This window comes from Anas platyrhynchos, chromosome 8 (genome assembly GCF_047663525.1).
Source record: "Anas platyrhynchos isolate ZD024472 breed Pekin duck chromosome 8, IASCAAS_PekinDuck_T2T, whole genome shotgun sequence".
In the NCBI taxonomy this organism is placed as follows: Eukaryota; Metazoa; Chordata; class Aves; order Anseriformes; family Anatidae; genus Anas; species Anas platyrhynchos.
Window position 1 is genome coordinate 18,307,968 of NC_092594.1, and position 19,687 is coordinate 18,327,654.

At 59.9% G+C, this 19,687-nt stretch overlaps 2 protein-coding genes across 4 annotated transcripts; one reads left to right on the top strand and one right to left on the bottom strand.

Annotated features, from left to right (window-relative positions):
• The first annotated feature begins 89 nt into the window (after positions 1 to 89).
• Positions 90 to 13,457, top strand: STX6 (syntaxin 6). The gene is made up of 8 exons (XM_038183185.2): positions 90 to 241; positions 2,696 to 2,865; positions 3,465 to 3,559; positions 5,364 to 5,426; positions 7,001 to 7,123; positions 8,325 to 8,431; positions 9,728 to 9,822; positions 11,323 to 13,457. Exons 1-8 carry the CDS (start codon positions 207 to 209, stop codon positions 11,397 to 11,399), a joined length of 765 nt encoding a protein of 254 aa, XP_038039113.1. The 5' UTR covers positions 90 to 206; the 3' UTR covers positions 11,400 to 13,457.
• A 209-nt stretch (positions 13,458 to 13,666) lies between these two features.
• Positions 13,667 to 19,582, bottom strand: KIAA1614 (KIAA1614 ortholog). Of its 3 annotated transcripts, XM_072041875.1 has the most exons (10): positions 19,487 to 19,582; positions 18,539 to 19,051; positions 18,180 to 18,243; positions 17,004 to 17,150; positions 15,475 to 16,586; positions 15,314 to 15,398; positions 14,979 to 15,168; positions 14,580 to 14,695; positions 14,310 to 14,494; positions 13,667 to 14,212 (listed from the first exon to the last, which is right to left on the bottom strand). In XM_072041875.1, the coding sequence occupies exons 1-10, from the start codon at positions 19,494 to 19,496 to the stop codon at positions 14,019 to 14,021; spliced, it is 2,616 nt and encodes an 871-aa protein (XP_071897976.1). In that variant the 5' UTR covers positions 19,497 to 19,582; the 3' UTR covers positions 13,667 to 14,018. The 3 variants fall into 3 exon arrangements, with proteins under 3 accessions (XP_071897976.1, XP_071897974.1, XP_071897975.1); XM_072041873.1 differs by lacking the exon at positions 19,487 to 19,582 and having other exon boundaries at positions 15,475 to 16,583; XM_072041874.1 differs by lacking the exon at positions 19,487 to 19,582 and having other exon boundaries at positions 14,580 to 14,677.
• Positions 19,583 to 19,687: the final 105 nt, after the last annotated feature.

The following is a 19,687-nucleotide window of genomic DNA, read 5'->3' on the forward strand; positions in this document are numbered from 1 at the left end:
CATCCCGGGGCTGAGGGGCTGCCACCACCCAACCCTACTAACATCCTCCCTTCCCAAACCCACATCAGAACTGAAGGAGAAGGGGACCCCAAAACCCCTCAGGGCCCCGGGGGCCGGGCTACCGCCATGACGGGGCGGAGCGGGGCCGGGGCGGGCGCGCATGCGGTGCGGGGAGGGCGGCCGGGGCGCTCGGCGGCGGCGCCATCATGTCGATGGAGGACCCCTTCTTCGTGGTGAAGGGGTGAGCGGGGGGCAGGGGGGGCTGAGGGGGGCTGGGGGCACCCGTCTGGGGCTTGGGGGGCGAGATCGGGGCCGGGGAGGGTGAGGGAAGGAGCGAGGGTTGGGGTCTGGGGGGGCTGCGAGGTGTAAGGCGAGGGGTGGGGGGGAGAGGGGTTTGGGGTGGGGGAGTGAGGGGTTTGGGGTTTTGGGGAGAGGGGTTGGGGTTTTGGGGGGCTGCGAGGAGGAGGAAGGGGGTGGGAGTGGCTGTGAGGGCTGGGGGGAGCGGGGGTTGGGGTTTGGGGGGAAATGAGGGGGAGGAAGGGGTGTGTGGGGGGGTGGTGAGGGTTGGGGGGGTGTCAGGGTTTTGGCACTAAAATAAATATGTCCCAGCCCAAACCCCTGACTGGGGGGCTGCGAGGGGAAAGGTGAGGGGGAGAAGAGGCTTGGGGGTGGGGTCTGGGTTGAGGAGAGCGAGGGTTAGGGCTGGGGGCTTGGCGAGGATGAGGACGGGACGTGGAAGGGAGGAAGGGCATCCAGCCCCACGCCCCCCCAGCTGTCACCCCAAAGCTTATCCCAGCCCCACAGGATGCCCCCCACACGATCCCAGCGCCCCCCCAGTGCCACCAGGGGGACAGGGCTGGAGGTGTGCGCGCTGCAGGTGCAGCTCCTGGCACGCCGGCATGGTGGCCCAGCTCCCAGCCAGGTGGCAAGGGCTTGAGAAATGTCACCCAGCGGGGAGCAGCTCGCTTCCAGGTCACCCCAGCCCTGGGGGGTGTCCCCAAAAACAACAGAGCCCGCTGGCGGTGGGGAGGGAGAGAAACCAAGCAGAGGGAAGGCTGAACAAAGGCAGGCACAAAACAAAAGGCGGTGGATGGAGGCCGGAGGAAAGGAAAACCGTAAATAACAGGGTGAAAGCACCTCAGCCAGCATCTAAAATTCAGCATGGAGCCACCTTCAGCTCGTGCCCTGCCAGCATCAGGCTGGCACGGTGCTCAGGGCAGAAGGGGAGAGGTAAGAACGGCCATACAAGCGTGAGAGGTGTGGGAAGGGCTGCTGGTGCGGCCAGCAAAAACAAATCACTACCAGGTCGAGCTGGTGCTGGGGGGAAAAAATAGGAATCGCCATGGGTGGGGAGCAAACGGGCTGTCAAACTTACCAGAGAGATTCCCGCGCCGCAAGGGGAAGGGCTGGGAGGGGAGAGGGGACCTTCTGCTGCTCCCGGCGTTAATTATTAGCCAGCAGATTGGGGTGGAAGGGGTTGGTGGTGGCTGGGCCCAGCCACAGTGTGTTTGGTTTGCTCTCCTGGTGTTCATGACTCCTCCCATCAGGACATCCAGCTTTGCGTTGAATTCCTGCTTGTAGGGACTTCCCCAAGTACGCTCAGGTGAAAAAAAAACAACTTTTGCTAGCAAGTAGCGGAGGGAACAAAGCGTACCAGGTCCTTGATGACAGCTGCTGACTTCAGGGCACTGGATGTGGCAGACGTGGAGCCACAGATGTGCGAGAAGAGGAGGAACACGTCGGGGTGCAGAGAGACTTCAGCTTAGGCAACAAAACTGAGTGCTTCAGGCCATGGTGCAAGGTAGAGAGAGCTGCAGTCCTCATACCTCTGCACAGGCTGCAGCGAGCAAACATGATTCATCCACTCTGGGCTTCCCCACACGGATAAACTCCTTTGCTGGGGATAAACACCTGCATCTTACCTGGATGCTGTGTGCGAGCTCTTGGGCTGGTGGCCACCTTTCCATGGGCTGTCACAGCAGCAGATTCGCCTGTATCCCTCATCCAGGCTCCCCCTGTACCTATAAACTGCAGTGTTAGGTACAGATAATGGCACGTACGGATGGTTACCTGCTGCTCGCCCCACACCACAAATGTTCAGTGCTGTCAGCAGAGCCGGCGTTCCCATGCCGTGAACGCGCTCGTCTCCAAAAAGCTTAGAGCAGCAGAAAAGACTTCTGTTCCCCAAGCCAACCTACTAGAGCTGTGTATTTTTTTAATGCTAAATTAAAATAAACAGTGCTGCACTCAACAGCCTGCCCGGCTCTATTGTGGGGACGGGTTCCTGTAATTTTGTTTGCCCTTGGGGTATCCTGCTCAGGTAGTCAACAGTCTTTAGAGGAAAGCTGTTGAGAGGAATGCAGAATACTAATTGCCGAGGAGCAGCCTCGTTCAGACGCTCACACTGCCCTGTCTCGCCTTCACCACACTCAGCAGAAAGTGCCCCTAAAGAAATTGGTCATTTCATTAATTGTGGGAGCTGACCTGGAAGTTGTTAGCGCTCATCGTTCCGTACTTCAGCAGGAGGCCAGGTTGTCCTGTGGGTAAATCCTTATCTTACAAAATCAACTAGAGATGGTTGAAGGAAGGATGTCCAGGAGGAGGCTGCGCTTCCAAACTCTTTTGGATGTGGTGCTGCCCCAGCGTGCCTGCTGATTGTAATCCCTTCACTTCTCTTTTATCACCACGACTGCAGGGAGGTGCAGAAAGCTGTGAACACCGCCCAGGGGCTCTTCCAGAGGTGGACAGAGCTCTTGCAAGATCCCTCCATCGCCACGCGAGAAGAAATTGACTGGACCACTAATGAGCTCAGGAACAATCTGCGGAGCATCGAGTGGGACCTGGAAGACTTGGATGAAACAATTAATATCCTTTCCGTGGTCCTTTGGAGGTGGGGGCGTGCAATTCCTGGGTTGTAATGAACAGCTGAGTACCAGTGCTTTCTAGTTGTTACTTTTTGCAGGAATCAGGACTGTTTGGGATTGAATTTTGCACATTGCTCGGCTTTTCTCAAACAGCAAATGAGAAATGAAGGCAAATGTGTTCAGCAAAAGGATTTCCCCCAGCCTTTTTGTTTTCCTTTTGACAAGGTATATTATAAGGTGCTTTGTTCTAAAGAGCCTGTTGTGCGGTATGAATTCGGATTTCTGTGTAGTCAGTCATCCTCTAGGCTGGCTTCCAGAATTATTCCTTTTCCCTTGTGTTCAGCTGAACACTCCTGAAAGCGCTGCAGAGCACTGGAGAACCAAAAAAAAGCAAGAGAGAAACCTCATGCTGGTGCACGTACCATGCTGAACGTTGCTGCCGTGCCCTTTTTCCTCCAGTGGCTGGTATTTTGCTAATGAAATTTGGGGAAAAGGCGCAGCACGCTGGGAACGTGCTGCTTCGTAGACTCCCTCCAGGGCAGTCGGTGTGTGTGTGTGCTCTGAACACCGCTGACGGGGACTCCTTGACTCGCTCCCTACGCATCGTCGAGGCAAACCCTCGGAAATTCAACCTCGATGCCACGGAGCTGGGTGTGAGGAAAGCCTTCATCACGAGCACGCGGCAGGTGGTCAGGGTAAGGACCCGAGCACCCGGGATGGGAGCAGGGGGGTGATTAGGTGGTTAAAAGGAAGGGAAGCTGGTGTCGGTGCTGAACAGGGGAGGAGAACGAGCCTGCTACCTGCCTGCTCTCAGCCTTCCTCTTCCCCAGTGCTCCCCTCCAGGGGCTGCCTGAGCACGCTGCTGTTGTACCGATGGACCTGGAAGCCCACAGAAATCAGAAAGGAAGCCTCAAAACCCCTCTGCCTTGCAGGGGAGACTGCAGCCTCCCTTCGGAGGTAAAGGAAGTGGTGACTGTCCTGAGCTCCTGTCGCTGGTTTTCAAAACCAGAGAGTCCACTTTGAACACGGACAGCTGTTTAAAGCCTGGTGTTACTTACGTGGTGACTTCAGCTTCCTACTGCTGCAAAACAGTCAAAACAACCATTAGCTCTATTTTTAACTCGGGGAAGATGGTTTTTTTTTTAGTTTAAGCTCACTCTCAAATACCAGAGGCAGGGCTGGCAAAGCTCTGCCCGCTGGGCAGCGGTTTCACGCAGCTCCGTGCTGGAGGCAGCACTGAAGAGAAGCTCAGCAGCACCTGCAGGAGCAGAGGTGTTGATTCACAGAGTGGTTAGGGAGGATTCAGAAGCAAGAGGGGGATTTTAACAACCTGGTGGTAATAAATAGAGAAGGAAACATCTTCCCAAAAGCCTCCCTGCCTGGTAACACGCTGCTAGTTGGGAAGTGCTCTCCCTATTAATAGCTACGCTGAGCGTAGCTTACTTTCTGCTTTCCCTCATGATTTGGATGTTCCTCCTCCACGAGCTGCACTGCTGTGGCTGGCAGCAAGCTTGTTATCCTACCTGCAGCCCTGTGGGCTGGATGCAGCTCTTACGGTGAGCTGCCTGGGATCTGATTCTGAAAACACACTGGGCCCAGCAGCGGGCATGTGCTCGCTGCCGTGCCCTTGGTGCAGTCAGCTCCCCAAACAAACAGGATGAGGCAAGCCTGCTTTTCGGGTCCTCTTTTCCTGACTGAAAACTGCTGGCTCATGGGTTTTGGAGCAGCGTCTCTTGCTGTTAAATGAAATCCTTCACTGGCATTGCGCAGTTGACTTCCATTTTCCACGGGGGGGATTCATGATGCATAGCAGGCTGTGCGTTAGCTGCTGAGAAGTAACTGAATGGGATCTGCTGCTCTGGTGATGTGTCACACATCTCTGAACAGTAAAACATACCTGGTGACATCAGCACTGGATCAGCATAATGATCAGCATATGCTGGATCGTATAAAAACCATAAAAACTTCGCGTTGTAATTGGTGTCTTTCTGTGGCTAGCCATCTTCTACAGGAACTCGAGCAAAACTGAATTCACAAGAGACAAAACACAGGCACAGTCAGAGAGGTGGCCACAGGGCAGGACATCTGTCTTGTCCTATGCGATAATAAACCCGATGCAGCTGGGAATAGTGCAGGCTGTAGGCTTCCAAGACGTTCAAGGACATAACTCTTCCTTACAGCCTGTCAGTGGGAACGTTAGTGTTACACAAAGCACAGCCTTTCTGGCTGTAGCAGAACAGAACGAGTAGTAAATAAGGAATATTCTCAAAATACCCTACTGCCATTGATCCTGATGTTAGTAAAACAATGAACCGCAATGGAGCTTTTAACAATGTTTTTCCAGACTCATCAAAACTGAATGTTTTCAAAGAAAATCTTTTTTCTTCCACTTCCCCAAAGAAAGCTTGCTGGTTATAGACAGCCTGCTAATCAAACTGAAGCTGCCTGTCATCTCAAATCTCTAATGCTCACGTGCTACTTCTTTCTTTGACCAAACAGGAGATGAAGGATCAGATGTCAAACTCCTCCATGCAAGCACTGGCTGAAAGAAAAAACAGACAGGTGAGAATCAGAAACGGGCAAGTTAAGTGACTGCAATGGTTATTTGGTACTCCAAAGAGTGAGGAGGATTTATCACCTCTAGCACCTGTTGTTTTTAAGATACGTGTTAGGGGAAACTAATTTCCATGTAGTCTGGGGTCCCACATCATAAGGTAGAGTGCATAGCATTGATCAAAACTCCCTAAAAGCTGTAATTACAATATATATCCCGTTTTGCAGCGCATCCCCTTAAAACCCTTTATTCTGGGAAGGGGTTTGTGTGCTGCAGCAAAGCTGTGTGTGAACCATGCCTGTCTTGCTGACCTGAGAGTGCTGGTTCTCACAGGCACGTTGCTGCCCCCCTCCTTCAGGCCTGGCTGCGAGCACTAAGTCACCACTCACCATCTGTCTCTGTCTCCAGAAATGGTTGTGTACAGCCGTCAGCGTTGCATCACCCTGTGGAAAGGGGAATCTCCCTCAGCTACAGGAGGAGCAGAGTCAGAATCCATGCCTGTAAATGTAATCCTCTGTATTTAGGAGCCAGGACAGCACATACCCTCACAAATAGCTACTGGGCACAACAGTGTGGGAAGATGGAATTAGTTCAAGGAGTCTCAGGTTGTCTGCGCTTGTAATCTAAGGAACAGGAACAGATGCAGCTTGTGCTTCTCAGCTGATGGGGAAACTGTAAGGAGATCTCTGCACTGACTCCCAGAGCTGCCTCTAAAAATTGGCATGCTGTTCGTACAACAAACTTACCTGACTGCATCAGTCTTACTGCTGGTGGCAAAAAGGACAAAATGCAGCAAGCTGCTGAGGCACCGAGCTGATTCCTGAGCCTCTTAGAGGCTTGATTGAGGCGCTTGGTGAAAAGCAGAGAAGCAGAGCCCCTTACCTCCAAGTCTGTAGCTGAGTGTTGCTGCTTTCCTTTTCTTTAAGCTCCTGCTAGCTGCAGGAGACCATATGGCCCAGCTCACGCGGCGACATCTGGTCAGGAAAACTGATTTCCCCTTGCTGCCTTCCTCTCCCTTCCCCAGCCCCCTGCCTTCCCTCCAGACCACAAAGCCCGAGCTGTGCCGGGCTGCAGCAGCTTTTCCAGGAGGCTGCCTTTCGGCTGCTGGTGACCTGACCCTGGTGGGCTGGGGCTGCCAAACAGAGGCCTTTCTGTGCAAGCTGCAGCAAAACTTCCTTCCGGGGCCCAGCTGGGAAGCCACGTCTCTGCTGGCTTTGCACAAACCTCTCTGAGGTTGTAGAGCAGGTAGCAAGCGAGGTCTGGTGTGCTGGCAGCTCAGCAGGGCGCCAGAGGAATGGGTAACCTGAATCGAAGAACACGATGCATGAACCTCCTGCTCACTCTGTCGGTCGTGCTGCAGCTCTCCCCTTGCTGGAGCAGTGTTTGTGCAGTATCAGGCTGCGGAGGTTTCCCACGCTGGCACTGCATTGTTTTAGTTTGTGCCAGCACTCTGAATAGCCAGAGAGCAGGAGGAAAAGGATGCTGTGTGAGCGGACGGGAGCGCTGCCGTGTCCGCTGCGCCCTGCCGATGGACTGTGAGCAGGCACAGGGGTGTTGCTGAGGGGTCTCTGCCTCTCTTTAGGCACTCCTGGGAGACAGCAGCAGCCAGAGCTGGAGCTCGGGACCTGACAAATACAGCCGTCTGGACCGGGAGCTGCAATTAGCAAATTCACACTTCATTGAGGAGCAGCAAGCTCAACAACAGGTAAGGCAGCTGGCACCCTGCAGCCCGAACGGCTCTGCCTGCCAAATGGGCGGCACGGGTATGGGGCACGGGCTGTGGGAGCCAAAAAAAATTCCAGTCCCTGGCTGGTCTGGATCCAGGAGCCTGACAGCCGTCGTCTGAGCTTGCAGCAGATCTCCATGCGTGTGTTCCACGTACGGTGCAGCTTCGGATGTGTCTTGGCGCAGTTTTTAACCGCTGAGGCTTCAGTCTTCTGCTGCGTACAGGAGGCAATCTGGAAGCCGTAGCGTGTGAAGCTTTAATAGTGCAAGGACTGCCGAAATCCTTGGGGAAGCAGAAAGCTCGCAGCCGGGAGGGCGCACATTGCTCACACAACTTTCCCTCGCTAAAAACCGAGCTGGCTGCTTGTGCGCTGCTGTTTGCGCCCATCTTCCTCAGAGCAGTGAGGGAGCAGGAGCACGTGGCTGCTGCCTTTTCCTGCCTTTGTCAGCATGAGGTTCGTGAGAAAGGCTGGGTGAGAAGCCCTGGCAAGGTGCTTCCCTGGAGCCGGGGGAGTTTGCCTGGAGCAGAGCCCGAGCAGCGCAGACCCCCCTGCAGCAGCCCACCCAGGCTTAAATAGGCCACTTGCAGCAAAGTGCTGAAGCTCCTGACACTCACCACCACCCCGGCTTTCAGGCGAGCCTTACCTAGTGACTGGAGGAAGATAAATAGGCTCCGAAGTAGGTAACTAGGGTAAACCAAATCCTCAGCGTGATTGTGCCCTGAAAGTGACTTAAAACATCAGCAGGCCTATTCCTGGGGCAGGCGGAGAACCAGACTTGTTATTTTTAGCTGCAGAAGCTGCGGCAGCCTCGGACTTGCATTAACCCCCTTGTAACTGCAGTGTGCTCCAGGTTAGGCACCAGGACGGCTCCTGCTGCGGGCACAGCAGAGCTGGAGGAGGTTTTGCTGGCTGGGTCCTTCACAAAACCATATTGGCGGTGAGTGCAGCAGGGAGGGAGCACGGCTGAGCTGAGGCTGAGTTTGCAGGCAGGGCAGGGGAGGCTGCAGCCAGCTGGGGAGGCTCTGCTGCTGCTGCCACTTCTCAGGCATTTCTTAGAAACACCGTCCTGGAGACCTTGGTGTGTTCCAGGCACTGCAGTGGTGCTTGGCCATCCGTCCGAGCAGCTGGCCCTGATGCAGCAGACCTGTAATGGCTTATTCCCTTTCTCCTTGCCCCCAGCTGATCGTGGAGCAGCAAGACGAGCAGTTGGAGCTGGTCTCTGGCAGCATCGGGGTGCTGAAGAACATGTCGCAGCGCATCGGCGGGGAGCTGGAGGAGCAGGCAGTGTAAGTGGGAGACACAGCACCAAAAACCCCAGGGCTGGCTGCACACCTGGGGTCCTCGCTGCCACACCTCTGCCCCCGTTCAGTCCCAGCATTTCCCAGTCCCCCGGGGCTGTCTCTCCTAGCTCGTCCCCTCCAGCACCCTAGACTGCCTTTGATTTCAGGCAGCAGAAAGCATTTCTCACTGCAGCCTGCAAGGATCCAACCGCAGTCTCGTTGCCTTGAAAGCCTGCACCTGGGGCAGGTTTAGCTGCCAGTTTACCTTGCCTTCTCTCTTACTCTTTTAAACACCACCCCTAAGGCACGCAGTAATGCTCCTTGACTCCAGGCAGGCAGCAGCACCGAGCAGCTGAGGGCAGGCACTGCCCTAACAGGAACACAGGGTGCTTTCCCCTCCGCAGGGCTTTGTGCTACCCATGGAAAACTGCACGGAGCTGCTCAGAGCTCTGCCCTGCCGGCCCTAAAACATGCAGCACAGAGCTGCCTTCATAGCTAAAGCTAAAAATAACCCTCACCCACACAAGGGTTAAAGGCGAGCTCACAAAGCCATTTGTATCCACCCATTTACGTACAAATTAGATTTCTTTTCCCTGTGCATGGCCTTTGCAAACAAGAGCGTAAAGTTTCCAGTTAGGAGACACTGGGAGGGTTGGTTTGGCTGGTGGGAGGCCGGAGGGCGATGCCCCACGTGATGTGATGTCTCTGGTGGACAGCAGGAACTTTAAACCACCTCCTGCAGGATTCCTGCGGAGCAGGTCAGTGTGGTGGGGCCCTTTCTAGATTACCACATAAGCGATCAGGGCTTGCTAGACAGCAGATAATTATGGCAATACAAGTTTTACAGCTCCTTGTTCTCCACCAAGAGAAGGTTTAACAAGTGCCCTAGAACTCCAAATGAGGGAAGCCGTCCTTTTAAACACGTTAAGCTTTCAAGTCCCACTCACTGGAGATGGCTGGGATAGCCGTGATGCTGGATGTGCTCGTCTGTCTTCAAGTGGGTTCTTGGCACTAACAAAACAGCTTCAGAAAGGCTTCCAGATCGTTGCAGCTGCTGTGTGGAGGAACTGGAGGGGTAACTTCCATACAGAGCTTAAGAGCACCCTAAAAGTGCTCTTCCCACCACAGCAGAGCTGCTGCTCCAGTTGTCTTGCACTTTGGGTGCTTTCAGGAAACCAAGCTGCTCGGCTTATCTCTGCACTGATCATCTTGGCGTTTTGATCAGCGTGTGCGGGCACGCCGAGCAGCTCCGGGGGCACGTGTGGCTTTGCTTGTTGATCAGTACCATGCTTCTGTCCCTAGGATGCTGGACGACTTCTCCCACGAGCTGGACAGCACTCACTCGCGGCTTGACAACGTCATGAAGAAGCTGGCCAAAGTGTCTCACATGACGAGCGGTAGGTCCTGGGAGGTGGGAGAGACGAGTGCTTGGGTTTTATGGCTGGGGCGCTGCCTGCTCCCACACACCCAGAGCTGAGCAGAGAGGAGGGAGCAGCTCTGGGTGCACAGAAGGTTGGAGACGGGGAAGATTTCCAAAGCTTGCAGCTGCTCCTGCCCAGACACTGCTCTGCAGCCTGTCCTCGGCCTTTGTTTTATTTACAGATGCCTTTCTATTTATGTTCTTACTGCTGCAGTGGGAAAATCCCCTTCCCAGGCGATAGGAGGGAAGGCTCTGCAGCCTCCTTCGCCGCTTGCACGTTTCCCAGGCCACCTGCTGAGCAGAAGCTCTCGAGGTGGCACAAAACACCGCCACCGCCCCCCTGCTCCAAACCTCGCCTGCCCTGGGGCTGCTGGCGCCAGCCCTGCAGATGCGGGGACTGTCCGGGGACTTTCTGGGCTCTCAGCTGGTGGAGGAAAGAGGCGAGGGAGAGGCCGAGCTCGTGAGAAAAGCCCTTAAAAGGCTGTACCCGAACCTGGTGGGCTGGCGGCTGGCCGGGTGCTGCGGGCAGAGCAAACAGGAAGCTGCTGCCTGCCGGGAAGTCCCCGCCGCCCGCCTCCCTTACCCCTCTGGGGGCTCGGGTAGCTGCTGGAGGCAGCAGCGAGGGTTTCTGCCCTCACAGATGTAGCCAGGGCCTGACAGCAGCTGCGCAGCCTCGCGTCCCACCCCCAGGGTCGGAGCTCACCCGGGGAGAGCCAGGCACCACGCGAGTGATGTGGCTTCTGCGGGGCGGCCCCAGCTCGCGGCGTGACCGTGGCTGGTGCCGGGAAGTCGGCGCCGAGCACGAATCCAGATGGGGGAAAACTTTCACTGCGGGAGCAGAACGGTGTCAGACGGCGTAGAGCAGCAGTGCAGGGCGGTGGTTTAACGCTGGAAAAGGCACGGGGATGTATTTCCAGAGGAAAGCCAAAGTTTCCCTTATGGTGGAGTGCTGAGCGCCCTGGAGGCGGTGCGGTGTGGAGCATCTGCAGAGCACGCACGGGGACTGGCAACTTGTAGAAAATATCCTGGGGGGGCTCATTCCTGGCAATCTTCTACGGGGAGCTGCAGCGAGCTCTTCCCGGCAGGGCTTTTTTAGGAAGCTTTCACTGCCCCCTCCTTTTTCCTCTAGCAAGCAGGTTATTCCACAAACAAGCAGCAACACACAGCAGCCCCCTGCTTGTTCTTCCCGATTACTTTTGGAGCAGCTTATCAAGTCTGCTTGAACTTGATTGGGCAGAAACTTAAAAATGGCACAACTGTCCCAAAAACCAGCAGCATCCTGGGGAACAAGCTCTGTCACCCTGTGAGGAGCCTGCAGGGGACATGCTGCTTGTCGTGCTGTTCGAGGAGCTGCTCCTGCAGCATTGATGGCTTCTTTAGCTTAATTTGGGGTCCAAGCAGTACAGTGAAGAAAAGCTCTCCCCCGGTTTTCCTTCGGTGTTAACGCAGGGGGACTGACTCTTCCTTTTTCTTCCAGACCGACGGCAGTGGTGTGCGATTATCGTCCTCTTTGCCATCTTGCTGGTGGTGCTCATCCTGTTCTTCGTCCTGTGATGGACTGAACTCCTCGGATGCCTCTTCTCTGCCCCCCCTCCCCTTGTAGCATGGGGAAACGAAACTCTCGCCGTTTCCGTCCGCCCGGAGCTCCCCGTCAAGAAAACCTGCATCTGGCTCTCACCTTCCTCCTCCGAGGACCAAGGCTTGGCTCTGCCCACGTCTCACCTGGCCCCGGGGAGGGCAGAAGGAGGGCAGGAGCAGTTTGTGGCTCCCCCACAAACCCGGGGGGTGCTCACCAGCCAAAAAAGCATTCCCAGGAGGAGCGGAGCAGGGCCGTGACACCCCACGTGAACCCACGGCCTGGCTCAGCACCGCCCCGATAGCACCGAGCCAGGATTCACCTCCCAGACCCCAGGGCAGGAGCTGACACGCTGCAGGTCGGTGAGCTGTGGGTGCAGTGTCCCTGCCACCCGCACGAGGGGTGCGATTGGAAACCCCACAGCTTTAATCTTGGGTCGCTGAGAGCTGGCAGCCGGCCGTGTGCCCGAGGCTGGATTTCTTAAAGCTTTTAAAATCGCCTCCTTTGTTATACAAGCCTCTAAAGCTCATTGACTGATGCTTTCTTTGCCCTTGTATGACTGAGTAACTGCTTCTGTTTAACAGCTGCTTCCCTTTGGCAAGTGATTTGTCAGGTCTGAAATAACTTATTTTTTTTAAGGAAAAAAAAAAAACTTTAAAGATTTTTTGATGACCATTTGAGCCCCATTCTTTCTGCAGATGCAGGACGCCCTCTCAGAGGAATGGAGCTTAACTATGGATTTTAAGTGCGTATGAACTTGTAAATAGGATGTCTTAATTTTTTCCCAACTGATATTTTTTTGGGGGAACTTCCATCGTAAGCAACCAAAAGCCAGGAAACTCGAAGCTAGGTCACGCTTCTGTATGACTCCCCAGTCCTTTTGTTACCTTGGGGTTTGTCACCCCGATGGGCTCGGTGCTGGTGGATTAGGATGTAGCCAGGTAGCCGATACCAAAATGAAACGAAGCTCACCCTGGCAGTATTACTGGGGAGAAATCCAGGTCCTGTGCTGCAAACACTGACTACAGAGATATGGGACGGCTCCTCTGCAAAGAAGAAACTTGCTAAAGCCTGCTCCCGTATTTAAAGGTTGTTTTTTTTCAGGAGGGAAAGCCGCCACACGCCAGGCTGACTTCCACCTTCCATCTGGCTCTCAGATGGGGCTGGGGGAGGAAGTTAGCTGGTGCTGACACTAAGATTTCTGCTGAAACTGCAGGCCAGGCCCCCGGAGTCGTACTCCCCATAAGGGAAACTCAGCCCAAGCTGGACCCTGCTCCCCCAGCAGGGTTTTGGGCTCTGTTGAGGCGTCTGCGTGGTCCCTCCTTGCAGGCACACGGCAGCTCCGTGCCTTTCCCTGCCGTGCCAGGGCGGCTTCTCCTGCATCCAACGCACACGTGCCCTTCACGCCAGCCTGCACGGCTGACCACGGCGGTTCCTCTGTCCCTGCAGAGCATCTTGCTGCTTTTGGTTACGCTGTCAGAAACACGGCTGGCGCCTTCCCAAGGCTGCCTCTTGCAGTGGCTGCACTTGGGCTCAATCCCTCTCCGAGAGCAGGTTTCCCTGGAGGTCCGTGGTCATCCTCCAGGTGCAGCCACCACACGGTCCTGCTGCTGTCCCCGCCAGCCTTGTTGTTACGGAGAGGATTTGCATCCGAGCACCCGGAGCTGCTCACCCTCGCTGCGTGGGACTGACAACGGAGCCGTGCCCGTGGGACTGCCTCCTGCACAGCGCCAGAAGCCGGCTCCAAAATGTGCTGGGGAAGGAGAACGCCGCCTCCTCTGCTCCCCACGTTGTTTTCAGCTCAGTCCTGTGTCCTCCAGGAGCAGCTCCTGATGCTCCAGGCAGGATCACACTCTCCTCAGCCCGTCGTGCTGCCGGAGGGCAGCCCAGCCGCGGCGCTCGCGTGTCTGTCCGCGTGTCCCTGCAGTCCGTTCCCCCTGTACGTTTGCTTTTCCTGTTGGTGGTGGTGCTTCCCTCTCCTTTACTGCTAAATAAATGCGTTGCTGCTGCCCGGCGTGTTGCAGCAGGGGAAATCATTGGTCGCTCTCGCAGAAATCCTTGCTTTTGGGGACAAGAGGGGGGTCACACACCTGGGGGGCTCAGCCCCACGTGAAGGCATCCACATCCCCACGTGCCTGGGACATGTCCCCCACCACCCATCCCCTCTGGACCTCTCAGCCTGCATCACCCCAGCCCAACCACGCCACCTGCCAGCAAAGGGCAAAAAAAATAACATTTATCAATGTATATAATATATATATATATTTATATGCATTATTATTTTTTTTTCAGTTTGAAATAACTTAAAAAGGAACCCACCCGCCCCCGGGGGGAGGTTTCCAGCTGTGGCAGGGAACCCCAGGGGGTGGGGACGGGCTGTCTGTCCCCACGCCACCCCCGGGGACGCTGGCGGTGCCCTGGGGCAGGCCCTCGGTCCTGCGGGGTCCCCGGGGACCCCCACATCGCACCTTGCAGGGCCGCTCACGGTCCCTTTGTCAGGTCCACGGCGAGACCCAGGGCTTTGGAAATAATCCATGGATGCCTCTAGGTCACCGTCCTCTTCCTCCTCTTCCTCCTCTTCCTCCCGGGAGCCGCTGCTACCGGCGTGCCGGGCGCTGCCGCAGCACGCGCAGGGAGAGGCTGTCGGCGTGGAGCAGCAGCTCGCGGATTCGGGCCAGCCCCAGGCCCGACACGGCGGCCCCGTTGACCTGCAGGATCTCATCGCCCACGCCCAGCAGCCCCGCGTACAGCTTGGCCGTGCCGGCGTCCGACATCTCCTGCACGTAGACGCCTGTGGACGGAGGCACGGCACGGCTCGGCTCAGCTCACCGTGATTTAACCCCCCCAAAATGGTGATTTTTTGTCTTTTTTGCACAGCCCCACGGTACCTGTGTCGGGCCGGCCGTGCCCGGAGGTGAGGAGGAAGCCGAAGGAGCCGTGCGGGGGCCGCTGCAGCTCCAGCTGGCTGGTGCCGTCGGGGAACACCTCCACCACGCGCCCCACCGTGCGCGGCAAGCCGGGCGCACTGATGTCCTCCACGCTGAGCGAGCGCCACGGCCCCGAGGCCCCCGTCCTGCAGGGACAGGGGTGAGCGGAGACCCCGGGACACCGCGGCCAGGCCAGGGCCGAGCACGGTGACGGCCCCGTCCCCGTCCTACCTGTCCCCGGGCCCCGGCTGGGGCAGGAGGTAGGCGCTGGCACGGGGCGCCTTGCCCAGCAGGGCCTGCAGGCTCTGGGTGGAGGCGGCTTTTCGGGGCTGGCAGAAGGGTGACACCTAGGGAATTGTGCCCGGCTGAGGTGTGTGGTGCCGGCACACCCCAACCCTCCCAAATCACAGCGGTTTGACCCCCCCTTCACCACACCAGGACACCACCAGGGTGAGGTGGGAAACACGAGCCATCCCCCAGCTGAATTACCCCACCTCCCCTCCCAAACCTGCCTCTCCGCCCCCTTTCCCCCCATTTCACCATTTCCCATTTGGCTCTCGGCACTTCACCCCCCTGCGCTCTCCTCCCAAAGGCAACACCGCCCCGGCTCCTCCTTCACTTTGGGCTCACCAGGGACTGCAGCGAGGGCGACCTCTCCACGCCGGGGCTGCCACGGGGGGCCGGGAGCTGCTCCATGCTGTAGCAGCGGAAGCGGCCCAGGCGCTGCTTGGTGCTCTGGCTCAGGCTGCTCAGCAGCTTCTTCAGCCCCGAGGATGCCGAGGCGCCGCTGCCCTTGCGGCTCACCGCCCGCGCCGGCTCCCTGCAGGGATGGGGACGATGCCCCAATGGCGTTTAGCAGGAGCTTGTCCCCAAAAGAGTCGCACACCCCCCACAATATGATTTTGGGGAGGTGCCAAACGGCACCCGGTGCCTCGCACACGGTGCCAGGCACGCTCACCACTCACCCAGGTGCCGTGCTCCCATCCTGCTGCGCCCTGGGCGTCCCGGCAGCATCCCCAGAGGGCTCAGCCCCAGGCTGTGGCGGTGCCCCTGCAACCACAGCGCGATGTCGGGTCCCCAAACCCACCGGGGACACCCCAGCACCCCCTGCCTGCGGCTCCCTTACCTCCTCCTCCTGCCCCCCGGCCGTCCTGCCCGCCGGTGTTGTTGCAGTTGTTGGTGGACAAGGCACGGAGGGGGCTCCCCGGGAGCCAGATGGGGCCGCAGGGCCCCCGCCGCTGCCCCGCGCCCTCGGGTTTGGGGCAAGCGCCCCCAGCATCGGGCTCCGGGCACCGGCGGCTGCTGGCGAGGTTTTTCCTGCAAGGCACCTGGGAGCAGGCTTTTTTGGTGGTGGTGGCGCCGGTGATGGGGGGCGCAGGGACATGGGAACCCCCCGCTGGCTGCGAGGAGGGGGCTGGGGGCTCGCCGCTGCCCAGTGCCTCAGCGGGGTCCCCCCCATCCCGGCTGCCAGAGGGTGGGGGGCGAGGTGCCCCCGAGCCTCCAGCCCCAGCCCGGGGGCTGCTGGCCACGCTCGCCCCCTTGCCGGCCCGCGCCTCCTTCTGTGCCGGGGCCCGGGGGGTCCGGTGGCCACGAGCCCGGGGGTCGCGGTGAGCCCGTGGGTGGGGGCTGCGGGGTCCCACCTCCTCGCTGTCCGTGCGGCAGCTGTCAGAGGTGTCGGTGCTCTCCAGCGCCGAGTCCGCCTCGTCGGCGCGGCGGGCGTCCCCGATGTAGGTCTCCTTGATCTTCTCGGTGTGGATGCGCTGCCGGGAGGGCAGGATCCAAAGCGGGGACCCCCCGGGACCCAGGGGCCGGGTTTTGGGCTCCACTTGGGCACCTCCAGGCCCTCCACGCTCCCGTCCACGAGCCACGGGGCTGCTTTCGGCCGGCTCAGCAGCCCCGAGGAGGGAGCCACAAGCTCGGCACTTGCCCCCAGCGGGGACATCACCGCCCTGGGCTTTTGCAGGGTGGGCTCCATCCCCCAGCTGTGCGTGGGCTTCACTGCTGGCGCGCTCCAGCGCCGAGCCCAGGGGCCGGCGGTGCCGCAGGCGCTCCAGGTAGCGCACCTCGGCGTCGCGGGCGGACTCGTCCTCGAAGCGCACGCGGGATGGGGAAGGGCCCCGCGGGCGCCGGGGTGCGCAGCCGGACTCCCCGCTGGACGAGTCGCTCAGGCTGCCGCCCGCCGGCCCCTCGCCCTCCCGCGGGACAAAGCTGGGCCTCGACGTCCCGCTGGGCTCCCTGCTGCGGGGACAGATGGACGGACGGACAGACAGATGGATGGACGAGCTGCCGGGGCTGCCCGGAGCAACTCCTCAGCCTCGCTCAGCTCTCCCGCGGGGTCAGCTGGCACCAAAGGCGGTGACCCCACACACAGCCCCCTCACCGCCCTCCAACCGGGGAGGCAGCTGGGAAACTCAACTCTCCTGCACATACAGTGCCTCCCCAGTGCCTCAAAACACCACGAATCACCCCAAAAATATCCTGCAGCAAAGCCTCAACGTGCACCCGAGCAAGGGGAGCGCTCCTGGGGCCGGGAGGGCACAAGGTGCAGCCGGTGGGACCCTGGCCCTGCACATGCCCCCCTTTGCCAAGCACGCCCGCGGGTTTTCCGTGCTAAATCCTCGTGCAGTGCCCCGGTGCCGCGGATTTGGGACTCACCTGGGGCGCGGGGCGGCGGGGAGGAGCAGGAGGTCGTGGCTGGCGCGCAGCGGGTTGGTGCGAGCCTTCATGCGGGCGCGCTGCAGCAGCTGCTTGGCCTGCTCGTGGCGAGGGCTCAGCTCCAGCTCCTGCCCGGGAACAAAGGCCCTGCGGGGCGGGGGGGTGGGAGGGGGGCAGTGGGGGGAATTAGCGAAAAATAACAGGGATTAGGAGTGGTTTAGCCCTGACGGCGCAGCTCCGCGGGGAGGAACCAGGGCCCGGGCTCCCGGTGCAGGGGACACCCCTGCGGGCACCCCACAGCAGCCATTGGGGGGGGGCTCAGCACCATCCCCGGGGTGCTGGAGCCGCACCGGGGGCACCCCAGAGGTTTTTTGGGGAACCTGAGGCAGCCCCAGCCCCGCAGGTTTGGGGTGATGCCCCCGGCCCTGCTCCCCTCCCGTTGTGCGCCGGGGGCTTCCCCGTCCCAGGGGGGACCCGCGGCTGCCTGAGGGCACAGCCCCGCTCCCGCACTGCCTCCCCCGTTGGCCATGGCCCTAATCCCCCCCGATTAAAATAATCAGCTCGGGCTGGCACTTCGGGGAACCCGGCATTAACCTGTTCGAGGCAGGAGCACCGCGGCCCTCGGGAATCCCCCCTCATGCCAAGCCGGGGGGGGTCCGAGCCCCTTCGCCCCATTTTGGCTGCCCCCGTGGGCATCCCCAGCTCTCAGCCTTGCACCCACCAAACCTCAGCTGCCAGAGCACTGGAAATTTGATAATTGCCACATAGGTGTGTTTTCACCCCAAATTTCTTCCCCCTTCCAGCCTACCCCCCTGCCCCAGCACAGCCCCCCCAGCCCAGCTCACCTGCCCGCCCCTCCCCGTATTTTTAGCCCTCGCCGCCGGGGTTTATCATTAGGCCAACGAGATTACGGCTCCTGCCTCCCCTAAGCCCTTAAGCACCTGCAGCAAATTTCTGCCCCGCTCCCCTCCCCTCTCCTCCCCTCCCCTCCCCCTGCAGGACCCCAAGCACCCGGCACAACGCCCAAACCCCCCCGAGCTGCCAGGGACCCACGAGGATCAAATCCAGCTGCTGGCTCCCCACGGGCCCCCCCAAATCCCAAACCAAGCCCCACATTTCACCAGCCCCCCCCCAGCACCGCGGGGCCCCCGGGGGAAGCTTTTGGGGCCGACCCACCTGCAGCCCTCGGCGTCCTGCAGCGAGACCCCCGAGTCCCAGTCCCCATCGCTCGCCAGCACCTCTGGGTTGGGAGGAGAGGGGAAGGTGTCAGTCAGAGCCCCCACCCCACTGAGCTCAGCACCCCGTTCTGGGGCCAATTCCCCAAATTTCAGCTCCTCAGGGATTGGGGCGGGGGTCCCTCAGCCCTGCTTTATTGGGGTAATTTCCCCCCTCCCGACCCTGACGCCTGCATTAGGGCCAGGAGCACGCGCCCCGGCCCGCTCGAAGCCAGCCCCACAGCCTCCCCCCACAGCCTCCCCCTGCCCCCGGAGAGGCGTCGAGGAGGATTTGCTCCCTCCCGGCCCCCCGGCACGCACCCTGCGCCGAGCCGGCCGCCGCCAGCCCCAGCACCTCCTGCAGCAGCCGCCGGTTCCTCTCCACCCTCTCGGCCAAGGAGAGCGGCTCCCAGCCCGCTGCCACCTCGCCGCCATCCGCTGCCGGGGGGGCACAGCCCCGGGACCCCTCCTTGGGGTGCTGCTGGCTGCTCCCCGACACCCTCCGGGTTCCCTGGGGGGGCTCCGGGGGCTCCCCGGCATCCAGCAGCCCGTCGGTCAGGTAGGTGCGGAGCTGAGCCCGCGGCTCCACCACCGTCGCATCCACCCCGGGCTTCCCCCTGCGGGGTCGGGGCTTTTTGGGCGAGGGGCGCTCGGGGGGAGCACCGGTGGTGGTGGTAGTGGGGGGGGTCCCCAGGCGGCTGGTGCCCCGCTTCTCCTTCAGCGCCTTCACCTTGCTCTCCAGGACGGCGTGGGGACCCCCCCGGGGGGGCTCCGGTGATGCCGGGGGTCTGGGGGCTCGCCCCGGCTCAAGGCGCCGGCCCCCCTCCATGTGCCCTGCGGGGAGAAAGAGCCTGAGAGGGCGGCCGGGGCACGGCTCTGCATCCAAAAGGGCACAGAAAGGAGGACACGGCCCCCAGGGAGCCGTGCGGGGGGAGCACCATCACCCGAACGCGATGCCAGCCCCATGGGAGCCCCAAAGCCCCCGCGGCACAAATCCCACTCGAGGCACCTTGCCAGCAGCTCGCCGTGCCCCCGCAGCCCCCCGGGCTCGCACCACTTGGCCTTGGGATCCCAGCGGCCCCCAGACGCTGCCACCCCCTGCACCCCCCAGGACAAGCCCCCAGCGTGGCCATGGGACCCCCCCGGGGCTCCCCGTGTCCCCCGGGTGAGCCGGACCCCGCTGCCACCCCCCGGGCACGGGGAGCATCGGGACGGGGCGAGTGGGGTCCCCGCAGAGCAGTGGCAGCGGGAGGCGAGGGCCGGGCTTACCCCCGAGCATCAGGAGAGGGCCGGGATAGAGGGAGGAGAAGGCGGAAGAGGGGAAGGAAGAAGGGGAGGAAATTAAAAAAAAGGAAAAAAAAAAAAAAAAAAAAGGCAAAGCAGCAAATCCCAGCCCCTTCAGCCCAGCCCCAGCTCCGCTGCTTGGCCGGCCCTGCCTCCTCCTCCTCCTCCTCCTCCTCCTCCTTCTCG